The following is an 18,445-nucleotide window of genomic DNA, read 5'->3' as shown; positions in this document are numbered from 1 at the left end:
GGCAGAGCTGAACGGTGGGGAGGGTGTGTCTCGTCAGAAAAACAAATGCACTCATTTTGTTTAGGACACAGTGGTCTCTAGAGACCTTCCCCGATGTTCTGCTGTACATGCAGGAAATACACACATTATACACGTGAACAAGATTTAACCACTTAAAACCTATACTAGGTTGACCAGACTCATAAAAAGGGTTCCATACTTCTAGGCTCCCCCTCCAGCCTGGTTTCACTCTACACTAAATGTCTCTGCTGAAAACAGCCGATCTGAAAGCTGAAAAAACAAACAACAACAAAGAAACGTGAATGTTCCGCCAAAATGGGGATGCTAGGGTTCAAGTGGATAAAGACGTTCAACAAGGGGAAGTTATGGTCTTCACAAATTAAAGCAAACTAGAATCTCACGACGTGAGATGTTGTTAGGCCAAGTCCTGATATTAAAAAAAAAAAAAGTTAGAAAAAGCCACAAGAGAAAATCTTCAATTTCAAATACACTCTTTGAAATAATGATAACGAATAACCGGAAATAGTCTAATAATGATAACGAATAACCGGAAATAGTCTATATATCTATTTCCGGTGCGTGACATGCTGCCATAGAAGACGTGCTGACATCTATATGGAATCCAAAGGAACTGAAATCAGTCGTGGGCGACTGAGAAATTTAATCCATGAGGTCTTGTGGACAACTGCTTGACGCCACAAGTAACGTGTACAGTGGAGAAGCTGCTAATAACACCTTGGGAATAATACTTAATAATATTTTTAAGGAAAAAATGCATTTCAAACCACCCAGGAATGCGATTGGTTGTGGTTTTTGACTTGATAAAAAAAAAAAAAAAGATATCTGATTGCAATTTGGACAGGACAAAACCAGTTTGAACATAGCCTTAGAAATCCAATTACCTCTTTGATTAGCAGCGCTATTCAACTCAGCTCAAAGACAAACCAGAATGCATTTATGTGTGTGTGTGTCTATTGTTCATAAAGGTGGTCTTGTAACAGACGCAGTACAGCGTAGCCCCCCCCATAAGTCTGTCGTCTCTGTCGGGTGGAAACCGACTAAAACTAGAAGAGACCTAATTTAAAATGTTAACTGAAATAAAAAACAAAGCGTTACAAAATATATATACATATAATAACTGAGACGGCATTGTGTGTCAACAAAACAAACTAAATTCACTTCAATCATGTCTCCCCACACACACACGCACGCACGCACGCACGCACGTACATACGCACGTAACGCTAGTTCCCCAATCTTTTCTCGAACTCGAAAACCTCAAAAGAATGTTTGGGGCCCACCCATCTGACCACTTAACCCATTCAATCCGTGAACACATCCGTGTCATTTTTTGATATATTTGGCCATTCAAAAATAGCAGATCTACAAGCTCATAGCGCGGCACTCGGTGCCGCGCTTTGAGCTTGTATCTCTGCTATTTTTTAAAAGAAATCGTGAAGATGTGTGCAAATCTTTGAATATATATATATACATTTTTAAGTCAAATCCCAGAAGCAAAGATTTGAGTTACAAATGTTCACTTTAAAAAATATATATAAAAAAATATATATATATGTATAACGTATATACGTATAAGATTTGCACAAACTTTCACGATTTTTCAAAAATAGCAGATCCACAACCGGCACTCGGTGGCACGCTATGAGCTTGTAGATCTGCTATTTTTCAATAGCCAAAGTATAAGATAATGGTTAAAGTGCTAAAAATCTAAAATGACAGATGCGTTCCCGGTTGCGTTCCCGCCTCCGGTGCGTTCTTAATGGGTTAATGATCAATCAATTGATTGGGTTCCGGCCTGGATCAATGGAAGTAACATAGTTCCCATTTATTGTTACTATTTATCGGTATCACATTGAAAAAACGAATTTGTCAAAGTTTTAAAAGAAAATAATACAGTCATGTTTTAACATTATTATTTTTAGTAATAGTAATGTTATATTATCATCTTAGTGTTCTGAGATAAAGTGCCTGGTGCCTGTGTGTGTGTGTGTGTGTGTCTGTTTGGTTGTATGCAAGTGCTGAGTGCTTGCTGTAGGTCCTGTCCAGTTGTTTGCACGTGTGTGTGTGTGTGTGCGTGTGTGTTAGTGTTGTTGTGTATCCACGACTGGCTGTGTGCGTGAGTGTGTGTGCGCGTGTGTGTGTTAGTGTTGTGTATGCACGACTGGCTGTGTGTGTGTGCGTGCGTGTGTGTTAGTGTTGTGTATGCACGACTGGCTGTGTGCGTGAGCGTGTGTGTGTGTAACAGGCAGACAGGCAACAGTCCTTTAGTGTCATGTAGCATTGGTGAACATTAGTTTCCTGGTGTTACGTACAGTAGGTGTCTGTCTCTGTGCCTGTTGGGTCGTCCGGGGCCTTGACGCCGCGGTACTAGCAGCTCAAACAGGTCCATGATGAGGGTGTCTTGGGTCCTCGATCTACTGTACACACACTGTCTTGTGTATATGGTAATGTATATTTTTACCTACAACACACACTGTCCTGTGTATATAGTAGTGTCCTTACCTATACACACACACTGTCCTGTGTATATAGTAGTGTCCTTACCTACACACACACACTGTCCTGTGTATATAGTAGTGTCCTTACCTATACACACACACACCGTCCTATGTATATTAGGGATGGGATGATATGAAAATTACACGTTGCAATGATTGTGACAAAAATAATAGCGATTAACCATATTATCGCGATAATCAAAATATTCTTAAAACTTAAAATGCTCATTTTGTTAAACCACATGAACCCCCCAGCATCCCTATTCTGGGGGGGGGACGTTCACCAAAAATAGCAAATCTACAAGCTCTACAACGTGTTGCAATGCAGCTTGTAGATCTGCTATTTTTGGGAAGTCGTACTGAATTTTGCAGCTCAACAAAAGCCAATTCATCCTAGTGTGTATGATGGAGGACGATTTCACGATAACTTCAAATATCTGCGATACAATTATCGTCTCATCCCTGGTGTATATATATATATAGTCCAGTATATCATTACCTATACACACACTGTCCTGTGTATAATAGTACTGTATATATCCTGGATGGAGGGAAGCTCACATCCAACCCGACGCTCTGGGTTTGTCCGTACCGTCCTCTGAAAATTCTCCGACGTACGTTACTATGACGACACACAACAAGGGGCCGGTGCAGTTCCCATGTCAGGCGGTGATCCGGTGAGGAGAGTGTACGCACGGAACCAAATGGACCCTTACGGCGTCTGTAACTCTGAAAAGAGTGCAAATGGAACCAAATGGACCCTTATAGGTCTGTCTGTATCTCTGAAAAGTGTATAACGGAACTAAATGGACCCTTACGGGTCTGTAACTGTAACTCTGAAAGTGTACAAATAGAACCAAATGGACCCTTATGGGTCTGTAACTCTGGAAGTGTATACATGGAACTAAATGGACCCTTAAGGGTCTGTAACTCTGAAAAGTGTACAAATGGAACCAAATGGTCCCTTACGAGTCTGTAACTCTGAAAAGTGAATAACGGAAACTAAATGGACCGTTACGGGTCTGTAACTGTAACTCTGAAAGTGTACAAATGGTACACTCTCAGAGTTATGGGGGTCCTTGAAATAAAACAAAAAAGTTTGAGAACCACTGACTTAGGGGGGGGTTCCCGCTCAGTTGGTGCACAAAACCATATGCTCCGTCTGTGGTGAACTCCGGAACTCGAGGGTTCGAATCCGACCCCCGTCTTTTGTCTCGCATTTTCTCCTATGTCTCTCTCTCTCTCCCCTTGGTTTCCTGTCTCTCTACACTCACCTATCTGAAATAATAAAGCATTAAAAAAAAGCATAAATGCTTTAACTTAAACTTAAATAATGATGATAATAATAATAATAATAATAATAACGGACAGGTAGGTAGTGAGGCTGAGGCTTAATAAAGACGCCATGTACGTCCAGATGTGGCGTGTTGTCCCTGCAACGAAGAACCAACACCTGGACCGTTGGTCATCCATCCATCCATTCATTCTGGGGGACAGAAGGTTCTTTCTCTCCACTTCTTCTTCTTCTCTTTGTTCTTCTGGCTTTTCCTGAGGGCTCGTCTCTGTTGTCCGTCTGGTGACATCATGAACCCGGCCCCCTCCTCTCAGGTGTCGTCCCCTTGTTGTTGCGTCTGACATCTGTCCGCCTGGAGGCTTCCGTCGTCCACCGGCCCCCCGCCCCCGCCCCCACCGCTCTCATTGGCCGTCGTCAGCTTTGTCACCTTTGTGTTTTTGTCACCCGTTGTCACGGCGACCTGCCGGTCCTTGAAGGGTGGCTTCAGGAAGTTGGGGACGGCCGTGGTCATGCAGTCGACGCAGGACTGAACACTGTGAGCAAAAGGGTGACAACAAGTCAGTCAACTGCAACCAGACATTTTAAATGATCATACCGAAGGCTTAGAACTATCATATTTTAAAGAAAACTATCGTACAAAGACAAAGAAAATAAGATATGACAGGTGTAAATATGTTATTTCACAAAACAATAGCGTATCTATTGTATCTATTATACAACCAGTGTTTTAATGCTGCCGAGTAAAGATCTAGGATAAGATTTACAGATTTACTGACTTATTTTGAAAAGCCAAACCAGATCTCGAATCAGCAGCACCGAGTGCTATGAGCTTGTAGATCAGCTTTTTTTTTTTTTTAAAGAATCGTGAAAATTAGTGCAAATCTTTGAATATAGCGAACATTTGTAACGGTCAAATGTCTCAACAAATGTCTTCATTTTTCTGAACAACTATCGTTGCTATATCAGTGGTGCTCAAACTTTTTCTTGTCAATGACCCCCAAAATTACATGTTTTTGGCCGCCGATCCCCATCAAAATATGTTGTTCCAGGGACCCCCTATATATATTCAAAGATGTGCACAAATTTCCAAGATTTTTCAAAAGAAATTCAGATCTACAAACTCGGCTCTCGGTGCAGCGCTATGAGCTTGTAGATATGTTATTTTTGAATAGCCCAAAGTATAAAATAACCCCGGATTTAAATGGGTTAAAATTTTATTGTTTTCTGTTGCTGTGATCATGTTGCACTGTGTTGTGTATGCATCGTCCTTGAAAAAGAGAGAGCTTACTCTCAACGGTGTTGCCTGAATAAATAAAGGTCAACAGGAGAGATGTGTTGACAGCAAAATTGATTTGCTGTCAATTTTGACAGCAAATTTTTATTTAGTTTTAGTCATAGTCTTTTGAATAAAATTCCAATTCGTTATCATATTTTAGTCATCTGAAATGTTTGAGTTTTTGTCTTGTTTTAGTCGTCTAAATATCATCAGATTATAGTCGACTAAAGGTCCTTACAATACACACCGGGGCGATTGTTTTCATGCGATTAATACGTTTTTTTTTAAAACCTTATAAAGTCAATGCAAGCTTCCACACCAGTTTCGCGGAGCGAAAAAAGCGTCTTTTAATTATCTCTTCTACTGGATCTCTTCTCCACTAGTCCCTCACTGTCATTTTAGTCTAGTTTTTATTTGTTGAGGAAATTGTCAATATATTTAGCCTTAGTTTTAATCATCATAGCTTATTTTTTATTTCGTTTTTATTTAGTTTTCGTCAGTGAAAAATGGTATAGTCGACGAAGATTTTTCGTCTAGTCGACGAAATCAACACTGCTGTACCGTACATGCATGTACGTGCGGCGTGCGTACGGTATGGGGGGGGACACTCACTATGAGCTGTGGCTGTAGCTCTGGGCCATGTGGCTCATGCAGATGAAGGGGTGAGCCAGGATGTCCTCGGGGGTGATCCTCTGGAGGGGGTCCATCTGCAGCATCCTCTGCAGCAGCTCAACCCACTGCAGCATGTCGTTGGTCTCGTCCTGGTCCGTCATGCCGCGCACCAGCACCTTCAGGTCACTCAGGCAGCTCAGAGCGATGGCCGTGGGCAAGCCGCGCAGCTTGATGGTTTCCTGCTTCTCGTCTTCCTCCGGGGTCTAAGAGAAGACAAGTTTATATGAGAAATGTCTTAATTTTTTTTAAGAATAGGCAATCACTGCTGTTGTATCTGTTGTATCTAGGGATGTTCCCAGCGGGTTTTTTTCACTGACATGTACATAACATGTTTAAAAACGGTTATTTGAATAATCGATAATGTATTGATTAATTAATTTATTGAAATTAACACCCAGAAAATGGTCAAAATTGAGCACATTTCGATCACAAGAAGCGGGCAGTAGCCTAGCCTACGAGGTAACATGGGCGATTCACATCCAGGTCTTTATATTGGATGTGATTTCTCCATCGCAACGCTTTCCCATCAAACAAAGTAATCCAAACTCTTTTTTTCAAACCGACATTGTCTGTCTGTCTGTAGCCTCTTCTCTCTCTATCTCTCTGTCTCTCTGGCTTCGAGAGACGGGGAGAGAGACGGAGCTCGACAAAGAGAAACAGTGAATGAATGCTATATTTCAAGTAGTACAATTGGATTATTGGCGGCACAACAACTGGCGCAAGGAATTAATAATCAGACGTTGAAAATTACAGAGAGTAGAGTTTGAATGACAGAATTATGGCACAAACATAAAGATCTCAATCAAAAATATATTTCATGGAATAACCGAACATTATTTTGAAAAACGGTTAGTAGGGGTAGCACCGTTTAACTGTTTAACCGAATATCCATGCACACCCCTAGTTGCATCCCTACTGGCTCACCTGCCAGTGAGGAGACCCCACCAGGAGAACCCGGCACCTCCGTCTCACTCCTCCCATTCAATCCCCCTCACTGACAGGCGCCTTCCTAGCTTGCAGAAGAACGTGAATACAACTCGTCCCCGCCCGGCTTCCCTCCCCCAAGGGAGATCAGTTGTGTATCCTGTAGACGCTCGACAAAGTTCGGTGGACTCGAACCCTTAGACTCTGCAGGGGTGGGCAGGTACTTTACCCCTGCACCCCTCTGTGAATAAAACGTTTCAATTCAATAAAAACTGGTCAAAGATTGGCCAAATTGTCAAATAATGTAAGAAAGAGAGTGAAAATAGCCGATCTACAAGCTCACCTCGCCTCGCAAGGCGTTGTCAGCTTGTAGATCGTCTATTTTCACAAGATGTAACGCCTCAACTCCTACAGTTTTAAGTGCTTGTCAGGGTGGGGGGTTCCCAGTTCAAATATGATTATTTTGGGGGGTCGCGGCCTAAAAGGTTTGAGAACCGCCGCCCTATTAGAGGTATACCTTCAGTATCCACTCGTTGTTGAGCGGAGCCCTCTTGAAGAAGCGAGCCGTGTTGACGCCGTTGGTCAGCAGGTGCTCGGCCGGCCGCCCGTTGATGTGTATGATGGACTTGACCACGTCCATGGCCGTCACCACGTCGAACTCGCCCTTCCCCGGGTACAGCCAGTAGCCCAGCCGCAGCCTGGCCATCACACAGCCCAGGGACCAGGCGTCTATGGCCTCCGAGAACGGAAGCCCCAGGAACACCTCTGGAGCCCTGTGGGTGAGGAACGCGTGGGTGAGGAACGCGTGGGTGAGGAATGTGACAAATATTTGATTTGATCATCTTTATTTTGAGGTAAAACAAAATAAAAAAACAATAACAACGAAAGCCATAATATATATTAAAAAAGTAAACATTTTGCCACTTGGACACAGGCCGGGGTCTGATCAGCCTTGGTCGTTGCAAGACCCGAAACAGCCAGTGACTCCAGGAAACAACACTGATGAGGTGACCAAGTTTGTGCATCATTATATTTTTTTGTGACGTAGCGCTCCACTAGCTAAAGATTCGACAGCACATCCCTGCCAGTTCACACCAATGCAACTTCCTTGCAACTACCATTGGGGATAATGGTTGCATGTAGTTGCATTGGTGTGGACTGGCCTTTAAGAGTTGTTACGATACCTATACTGTACTGGTATCAGAAATATCTGATACTGCCTAAAATGCTGGTATCGGTGAGTATGTGTGAGTCTATGCACCAATATCACATAATTTATCACGTGATAGCAGCGCAAAACAATTCTCGCTCCATTTTGAGTGTTTCTTTTTAAACCACTTGAACCCCCCCCCAGCATGGCTATTCTGGGGGCAACACATCTCTATATATCGTCTCTTGTCAGGTGAAAACCTCATATGTCCGAAACCGTTACTTTTCAGGATTCAAATGTCAAAAAGGCTAAAGTATCAGATCCACGAGCTTGAGTGATGCTGCAGTATGATCAAGCAGGGCGTTAATTTACTAAGAAACACAAAAGGGTAGAATACAGAGATAAGAGGTTTCTGCCCGACAACAACGATAGTAGTACACGTTCAATATTCTAACTATGAGCACATAGAAGGGGTGAGTACTGTGTATAACAACTTGCCTACAGACGATGTTTTGCTGCTGCACCCCGAGCACAGCGTCAGCGGGGTTCATGGCGGCGCCGAAGTCTATGAGCTTGATCCTGAAGGGCTGCAGGTCCTGGTTCACCAGCATGATGTTGTCTGGTTTCAGATCCATGTGGATCATCCCTACGGCCTTCAGAGCTCTGAGAGCCACGGCCACCTGCAATAACAATTCACAATGAATGTAGGCATTAAGACCGGGAACACATCTGTGTCATTTTAAGATTTCTTTAGCTATTCAAAAATAGCAGATCTACAAGCTCGTAGCGCTGCACTATGAGCTTGTAAATCTGCATTTGAAAAAAAGATTGTGGAACATTTGTGCAAATCTTATATATATATATATATATATATATATATATATATATATACATATATATATATATATATATATATATATATATATATGTGTTTTGAAGCGAACATTTTTAACTCCAATCTGTGCTTCTGGGGATCCCTGGAACAACATATTTTGAGATGGGGGTCCACGGCGAAATACATATCATTTTGGGGGGTCCTTGAGTTCCACAAGTTGGAGCACCACTGATATAGCAACATACTGAAAACATTTAAAAAATCACACCCAGTGTGAAGTGGGCGGTGTGGTCATCACAGTGGTCATCATAGTGATGGAAGCTACACCACCCAAAAACAGTAGGTTTAAAGATTAAATGTTCAAGATTTTTCTAAAAATAGCAGATCTACAAGCTCGGCTACGAGCTTGTACATCTGCTATTTTTTTAATAGCCAAAGACATCTAAAAATGACACAGATGCGTTCCCGGATTGAATGGGTTAATCCAGAGTGATTTGCAGTAAGCAAGGAAAACATGAGGTTAAAGGTCCTTACACACCGGCGAATGTGGCGAATATACGCAAAATTCGGACTCGTTCCGAATAATTAAAAGACGCTTTTTCGCTTCGCTTTTCCGCTTTTTCGCGCCATGTACGCTTGCATTGACTTTATAAGGTTTTAAAAAAAAGCGTATTATTCGCACGAAAAAATCGCCCCGGTGTGTAAGGACCTTTATACACCAAATGCATAGAAATAGTGATTTAGGATCATAGATAAACCGGCAAGAACCTATCATCAGTCTAGAAGACAGTAAAATCAATCAAAAGGGATTCGAACGATTGAATGAATACTTATGTTAATATGCTTATCAAGAGAACAGGAAGTACGGGTCAAAGGTTATGTTAAAAGAAGAATAACACAAAAAGCTCCAGGGACATGTTCCCATTGTGGACCTTAAAGTGTGTGTGTGTGTGTGTGTGTGTGTGTGTGTGTGTGTGTGTGTGTGTGTGTGTGTGTGTGTGTGTGTGTGTGTGTGTGTGTGTGTGTGTGTCTCCCTATTATATTAGCCTATTTATGTTCTATATATACTGCAAGGTCCCTGCAAAGTAATAGTTTATTTTATAATGACAGTTCAACAGAGCGGACATTATTTTAAATAATTGCGATTTACGGCATTAAAATATGTTTAAAACTCTTAAAATGACACTTTTGTTAACCACTTGAACCCCAGCATCCATAGTCTGGGGTGGAACATTTGCCAAAAAATTGCAGATCTAAAAGCTCACAACGTGTCACAACACGTCACGTTTTGGCAAAGAGATTTAGAGAGTGTAAAAAAGACTGCATCAAGTATGTTCTTTACAGGTGTGTTTTACCAATTCCAGAGGGTTTAACCCATTAAGACCTGAAGCCGATTCTACAAATGTCTTCTAAATCCCAACAGTTTTCTGAAAAACCTATGTTTCTATATCAGTGGTTCTCAAACCTTTTCATGTCAAGGACCCCCAAAATGATATGAATTTGGCTGCCGACCCCCATCTCAAAATATTTTGTTCCAGGGACCCCCAGAAGCAAAGAATAGTTACACATGTTCGCTTTAAAAAATATATGTTCAAAGATTTGCACACATTTTCACGATTTTTCAAAAATAGCAGATCTACAAGCTTGTATATCTGCTATTTTTGAATAGCCAAAGTGTAAAATAATGCTTTTTTAGCTCAAATCCAAAAAATTACACAGCCGCGTCCCAGGTCTTAATGGTTTAAGTGGTACCGGATATGCAGCTCGGCAAAGGTGAATTGATCCCAGTGTATGACGGTGGACAATTTCACCATAAATTTAAATCTCTGCCATACGATTATTGAGTGTCTTTTATCACGATAAACGATAATAACGATTACCGTCACACAGTGGTGTAAAGTAACTAAGTACATTTACTCAACTACTGTACTTACAATTTTGAGGTACTTTTACTTTACTGGAGTATTTCCAATTGTCTTTACTTTTACTTCTACTCCACTACACCTCAGAGGCAAATATTGTAATTTTACTACACTACAATTATTTGAAAACTTTAGTTACTAGTTACTTTGCAGATATAAATTATGATATTATAAAACATACATTAACCACTTTAGCCCTATTTTATACCTAGGCTACTTTTTTTTGATACAGATACTTTTGTACTTTTACTCAAGTATTTTTTTAATTCCGGACTTTTACTTGTAACGGAGTACTTCTTCTACATTGCAGTATTGATACTTTTACTTTAAGTAAAACATTTTAGTACTTTTTCCACCACTGCCGTCACATCCCTCCTAATGTGTACCTGCTGAATGACGGGCCTGATGTCCTTCAGAGGCAGGTGTTTCCTGGACTTCATGTAGTCCCACAGTGAGATGTCCAGCAGCTCAAACACCAGGCAGGGTCTCCCCCGGGGCAGACGGAAGCCCTCGTGGAACTTCACGATGTTGCACTGATCCAGGTCCAGGTGGCTCAGCTTCCTCAGCATGGACACCTACACAACAACACACATAAGATCATTGGTTCTCAAAAAAAGTGGGGTACGGTGACCCCCAGGGGTCCTTGAGGGGGTTTACACAGCGTCACAATCGTTTTAACCACTTTAACCCATTAAGGCGATTCTTAAAAATGTTTTCTAAATAAGAAAAACGTTTTTTCAAAAGAAATCTGGAAAATATTTTTTTCACGATTTTTCAAAAATAGCAGATCTTCAAGCTCATAGTGCGGCACTCGGTGCCGCGCTATCAGCTTGAATATCTGCTATTTTTGAATAGCCAAAGAAATCTAAAGTGACACAGATGCGTTCCAGGTCTTAATGGGTTAACCATTTATAAGTTGGCAATTCAAAAATAGCTGATCTACAAGCTCACAACGCGTCACTTTGTGCAGCGCTGCGAGCTTACAGTATATCTGCTATTTTTGGGGGTTTTCCTTTTGAAAAAGGAAAACAAAACACACAAATCTTCTCTTCTGGGGGTCCCTGGCACAAAACATTTTCAGATGGGGGTCCGCGGCCAAATATATATCATTTTGGGGGTCCTTGGCACTGAACAGTTTGAGAACCTCTGACCTATAGATAGATACATGTAGAGATAGACCTTCATTGATCCCACTATACGAGCTAAGGGTAGCAACAAGATAACAAGAAATAACGATAGAAAGATGCAAACTTGCAAAGTTAGTTTGCAAACAGTGAAGAAACCTTATCAATACTATCAACAATATAGAAACCGGATACAGTATCTAATGACTCTAGCTGGAGAGCCCTCATTCAATACCATTGTGACTATGCTTGCACCTCTTAGTTCTCCAAAACATCTCAATGTCACAAAACTAAGCGTCAAGACCTCCCAAAACAAACTGATTCGACTACTTCTCAGCCTATAAGCCCCATGACCCACCTAATTCAAACACATTTTCCTAGTCTGGGATGGCTCAGGGTAGAAGAAAGGGTTAAGCAATTATCAATGGGATTGGTATTGACGATAGTCAAAGAGACAGAGCCCTCCAAACCCTCATACCTGTCTAACTACTTCTCCAAAGTAAGGCACAGCACCACAAGGGGAGGTAAATGTAATTTCCCATATAAAGGAGCCGGAGGTGTCATTCACTGCTGTCGTTTTTTTTTTTCATTTTCTCCTTAGTTTTGTACATGTAGTGTTTTGTATTTGTTAATGACAAGTATTTATTGTGTTATTTTTATGCCATGTTGATGAATTGAACACATAGGACCACAATAGAAACATCTAAGTCCCCCAGGACTTTTTTTGTGACCGTACCTCGTGCTGTTTGTTTACATTTCGGACTAATAAATAAAGTATTCAATCAATCAATAAACAAATCCACAATGCATAGTATCAGTGAAGAGAAATACAGTATCAGTACAGTATTGTAATCACATAAAAGCACATTAAGACCCGAGTCGAATTCTACAAATGTCTTTTAAATCCTGACAGTTTTCTGAAAAAACATATGTTGCTATATCAGTGGTGCTCAAACTTTTTCATGTCCAAAATGTATTTGGCCACGGACCTCCCCCCATCACTAAATATTTTGTTCCAGGGACCCCCCCAGAAGCAAAGATTTTAGTAAAACAAATATGCTTTTAAAAACATATATATATATATATATATATATATATATATATATATATATATATATATATATATATATATATATATATTCAAAGATTTGCACAGATTTTCAAAAATAGCAGATCTACAAGCTCATACATAGCGCGGCACTATTTTTAACACCTTTACCGCCGGGCCCGTAGTTCTACGGGCCGTTAAATCCAACGGTTAAGCGCCGAGCCCGTAGTCCTACGGGCTGCGGTCTTTTCGCGCATGCGCGGTCCGGGTGCACTTTCGGATTTTTTTTGATCCACTTCCGTTTCCGGTTTGATGACAGGAAATAGAATTATTTGGGATCCGGTTTCGACGATCACGCCCGCTCCCATTCTACAGACGAAACTGAAACTCAATTCTCTTCCTGTAGTTTTTTCTCCTCGCATTTCACTGTTTAACGTAATCCGCTCTAACTACAACATGGATGCCCCGTTTGACACGCGATCTTCACTGGGAGATACAGGGAGATCTCGCGGATGTAAACAGACCGTTCACGGCTCAATCTTAAGGATTTTAACAAGATCTATGGCGACATGAAAAAAACAAAAAAACAACAAAAACACCTTGGCACTGGTGAGTACATTATGAGATTAACCTCTGGCGGTGGATGTGTTAATAGCCAACGACGTAATAAAATATGGTTAAAGTGGTTACACAGATGCTTTCCTGATTTCAATGGGTTAATGCATTTGTTCTCAAAGTGGGGTCCGGGGACCCCCAGGGGTCCTTGGGGGGGTCCCCAGCAAAATTAGTTAATGTAGCATCACAATCATTTTAACCACTTTAACCTTTAATAGTTTGCCTATTCAAAAATAGCAGATATACAAGCTCATATCTTGCTATTTTTTCAAACATCTTGAACATTTAGTGAACATTTTTAACACAAATCTTTGCTTCCGAGGGTCCCTGGCACAACGTATTTTCAGATGGGGGTCCATAGCCAAATACATATCAATTTGGGGGTCCTTGACATGGAAAAGTTTGAGAACCACTGGGGTTAATGAATGCCGTCAACCCCAAAGACCCTCCCAGAGTTAAAAAACACTATCAATAGAGCACCGAAGTCTAACGTAATTTACACATCCTACCTGGGACTCGTTTTTTTCCCCCCCGTTCTGAATTCCCATAGACGTGTTTCATATCGCATCAAATAAGAACTGTGTTCCAAAAATAATCAATTGACCCCGGCGGTTTGACTCTTATGGATATGAAGCATCAACTGACGGTGAGCAAACGCTAATGTTATTTCCGCCGAATTAGTTAAATTTTTGCCGGAAACAGACTGTATCAAATACTGACTATCATAAACGATACAGAGACTCCTCCCTGACAATATCGCCGAGACAGTTTGTTTATTTTTGGACCACAATTCTTATATGAGACAATTCTATGATGACCCAATGTTATTCTCCATAGAGACATTACTTTACGACCCAGGGGATGGACGAGTGACGTCAGGACTCCTGTACAGTGTTGCCAGATTCTGTGAGAGAAACAAGCAACCAGGTCTAGGAAAACCACCCCAAAAAGAAGCGACTATGGGCCACATGAGCATTTTAACATATGCATCAGCTATTTGAAAATAGCAGATCTACAAGCTCACAACGCGTCGCATCGCGAGGGTCCCCAGTAAAAAAGAAAAAAAAACACTATCAATAGATGAGAGACAACAAACCTCCTTCATGGCCCTCTTGATGGCAGACCTCTTGAGCACCTTGACGGCCACAGACTCGTTGGTGGCCATCTTGTGACACTTGCGCACCTTGCCGAAGGCGCCGCGGCCCAGCACGTCACACGGCCGGTAGAAGGTGGACGGCGGGCGGCCCACCAGGTACGGGAACGTGGACCTTTCGCTCGGCATGTCTGTGTCAACGGGCAAAGCTGTGGAGAGAGACGTGGAGGAGAGTCAGTTAAAGCTGTGGTTCTCAACCTTTTCAGGCCGCAAACCCCCCCCAAAATAATCATATTTGAACTGGAGAGACCCCCCAAAATAATCATATTTGAACTGGAGACCCCCCAAAATATTCATATTTGAACTGGGGGCCCCCCAACATAATCATATTTGAACTGGGGCCCCCCCCAACATAATCATATTTGAACTGGAGACCCCCCAAAATATTCATATTTGAACTGGGGGCCCCCCAACATAATCATATTTGAACTGGGGCCCCCCAAAATAATCATATTTGAACTGGGGGCCCAACAAAATATTCATATTTGAAACCGGGGACCCCCAAAAATAATCATATTTGAACTGGGGACCCCCCACCCTGACAAGCACTTGTAGGAATTGAAGGAGTTGAGGCATTACATTTAGTTTGACTCGGTTCCACAGACACATTTTGTGAAAATAGCCGATCTACAAGCTCAAACGCCTTACGCACGCATGTAGATTGGCTATTTTCAAAAATGTTGCCTCTTTCTCAGATAATATTTCACAATTTGGCCAATGTTTGCAATTTTTTTGTACTATATTAGTTTGTTGATTACTTTTGACACAGACATGGTGTAATTCTTTATTTCCCGACCCCCAGTTTTGGGAACGACTGAGTTCGAATCCCCCGGCCAGGTCATACCAAAGACTATAAAAATGGGACTAGCGTCCAGGGGTCCTTGGGGGGGTTCAAGAGGGTCCCCAGCAAAATATGTTAAATAATGTCATAATCATTTTAACCACTATAACCATATTTCATACTTTAGCTATTAAAAAATAGCAGATCTACAAGCTCATAGTGCGTCACAGCAAATCTTTGAATACAGTATATGTTTTTTTTTTAAACAAACATTTGTAACTAAAATCTTTGCTTCTGGGGGTCCCTGGCAGAAGACATTTTCAGATGACATGACACTCATTAACCCGCAAACCCCCATTTGAAAAGATATGCCTAAAGGGACCCCCATAAGAGAGGATTTTTACGGCTCTAGCAGTGATTCTCAATCATCTTAATTTCAAGGACCCCCAGTTTGGCATGCATTAGGGCTACGGACCCCCATTTAATGACATTCCTATGTCCCCAGTTTATATTGTAAAATCAATGTAAATTTTACTCCTGAGTGTACTGAGTGTACAAATGGAACCAAATGGACCCGTTAGGGCAACAGTTACCTTGTGTTTTATACTATAGCAGCAGTTATAGTTAATAGTTATAGTTAAGAGGTTGTGGAATATAGATGAGTTTGTTGTAACCAAAAGGTTAATGGATGTATTTTAATTAAATTGTGAAAATAAAATGGCTTTAAATGTAAGGACCCTGACCTATATGAAGCTATAATTGATTTGTCAGACTGTATTGAAAACGATGTAATGTAATATTATTGCCTGACATGAATAAAATGCCTTAAAAGTCTAGCAGCATGCAGCAGCAGTAGCAACAGCAGACAGTTACCTTTGTATTTCATCTCAGAGCATCAGTAGCAACATCAACTTATGTGCAATATATAACTTGTGTATGCTAACAGCTATAGCATGCAGTAGCAGCAGCAACAGTTAGTTACCTTTATATTTGAGATCATAGGATCAGTAGTAACATCAATATAAATTGTAGACGTTCTGTATACATACAGTAACATTGGTTCTCAACGTTGAGGGGTGGGTTCCAGGGGGTCCCCAGCCAAATGTGTTAATATAGCATTAGAGTCATTTTAACCACTCTAACCTTTTACACTTTGGCTATTAAAAAATAGCAGATCTACAAGCTCATAGCGCGTGCCGCGCTATGAGCTTGTAGATCTACTATTTTTGAAAAATCGTGAACATTTGTGCAAAGCTTTGGATATATATGTATGTTTTAAACCAAAAGCGTGTAACTCAATCCTTTGCTTCTGATGAGAGGGTCCCTGGAACAACTTATTTTGCCATGGGGGTCCGCGGCCAAATACATATCATTTTAGGGGGACATAAAAAAAAAGTTTGAGAACCACTGATGTAGCTCACCACACAGTAACACTATAGCATCAACACTAGTAAACCGTTACCTTGTGTTTTAACACCACAGCACAGCATCAGTCACATCAACACACTAATAGACATCATGTGTTCTACAGTATATGCATCATGTATTGTATGCAATAAACAATAACACTTACCTGGTGTAAATCACGGGTATAAATCACTTAGAATCGGTGTCGCTGGCCGATCAGAACAGAACAGATCTTATTCTCGTTGCACACACACAGACAGAACCACAACAACACAGTCTCTCTAAATAGAGAAGCACCGCCCGTCTCTGCTGCTCTGTGAATACAAAAAAACTAGACTCAGGGATCAAGTTGCTTGGCAGGTTGCTGATCCGGTCTGGGTTCTATACCGGATACGGAAACGTTTGTGGCTTGTGGGTGAGCGTGTGAATGACCGGATACAGTGAGGCGGGCTCTAGTCCGGATCACACCGGTTGACTCACAATAGGAACCAGGCTTTCCACAGGTGCTGCGGAAAAGCCTGCTGAAGCGAACCCCCCCCCCCCAGCCCCGCCCCCAGCGGCGTGCAGGGAGCGCTCGTTTTGTGTCACGTCCGGTCCGGTCCTCCAACAGCGTGGATGATGATAATAAAAAAAACCTGTTCTCTTACTAACAGACAGGCTAGAGCTCCAAGACCTCCTCCTCTGTCTCCTACTCCCCCACACGCCGTCACAAACAATACATTCGTTGTATTTTTTTTAATCTAAAAATGCACGTTGTTGTTATTATTTCTCACTCGGCCGCCATGACACTTCCGGCAAAACAAAAGGCAAGCACCGCCCCCCAGCCATCGACGACGCATGCGCAGAACTGCTCTCATCGAGACACAAATGTTGTATCTGGGGGTCTCTGAGACAGAACATTCTCTGTATGGGGGTCCCTGACACAGAATATTCTCTGTATGGGGGTCCCTGACCCAGAATATTCTCTGTATGGGGGTCCCTGGCACAGAATATTCTCTGTATAGGGGGTCCCTGACCCAGAATATTCTCTGTATGGGGGTCTCTGACCCAGAATATTCTCTGTATGGGGGTCTCTGACACAGAATATTCTCTGATGGCGGTCGATGGAACAGAATATTCTCTGATGGGGGTCCCTGGAACAGAATATTCTCCGATTTTGTTTTTTTTAAATACTTTATTAGACAGAAATGTAAAACAGCACACGCTACAGTCAGACATTAAGGCTTAAAAGGATAACACAAAAAAAGTCCTGGGGACTCGTTTCCATTGTGGTCCTATGTATTCGATTCATCAACATAGCAAACAAAATGTACACATTAATACATGTCATTACCAAATACAAACATTATGCATGGAATGCGTTCGGAAATACAGCACTGAGCGCACTGGCCAATACAAACTAATAGGCGAGTGCGCTCCGGTGAGCAATTTCCTCCTGGTTGTTCAGGCCAATTTTGAAAGAAACAAGTGTTACCACATCCTTTAATGCAGTGGGTTCTCAACCTATGGGTCCCCACATGGTTTTTGGAGGGTCCCCAGATGACAGTAAAATGACAATTTAATATGGAAAAAGAAACAACAAAAAAAAGAAAAATTAAAAGAAAAAGAAATTTTTCTGATGAAAAATCATTTTCATCAGAAAATGATTTGGATGCTTTTCACTGTTGTACGGACAGCAGTTGAAACACAGTCACTGATTGGCCCGATCATTTTCTGATTTCTCAC

The 18,445-nt window shown here is 41.5% G+C and overlaps 1 protein-coding gene across 1 annotated transcript; it reads right to left on the bottom strand.

Annotated features, from left to right (window-relative positions):
• Positions 1–1,689: 1,689 nt before the first annotated feature.
• LOC308091023 (homeodomain-interacting protein kinase 2-like) lies at positions 1,690–16,986 on the bottom strand. The gene is made up of 7 exons (XM_080436321.1): positions 16,887–16,986; positions 14,476–14,681; positions 10,979–11,167; positions 8,334–8,515; positions 7,203–7,458; positions 5,702–5,964; positions 1,690–4,346 (listed from the first exon to the last, which is right to left on the bottom strand). The coding sequence occupies exons 2-7, from the start codon at positions 14,659–14,661 to the stop codon at positions 4,124–4,126; spliced, it is 1,299 nt and encodes a 432-aa protein (XP_080292447.1). The 5' UTR covers positions 14,662–14,681; positions 16,887–16,986; the 3' UTR covers positions 1,690–4,123.
• Positions 16,987–18,445: the final 1,459 nt, after the last annotated feature.

The sequence above is a fragment of the Gymnoscopelus braueri genome (genome assembly GCF_963280865.1).
Source record: "Gymnoscopelus braueri genome assembly, chromosome: 8".
Taxonomy (NCBI): domain Eukaryota; kingdom Metazoa; phylum Chordata; class Actinopteri; order Myctophiformes; family Myctophidae; genus Gymnoscopelus; species Gymnoscopelus braueri.
Note: the sequence above shows the minus strand (reverse complement) of the source record. Positions and strands in the feature narration are given on the sequence as shown.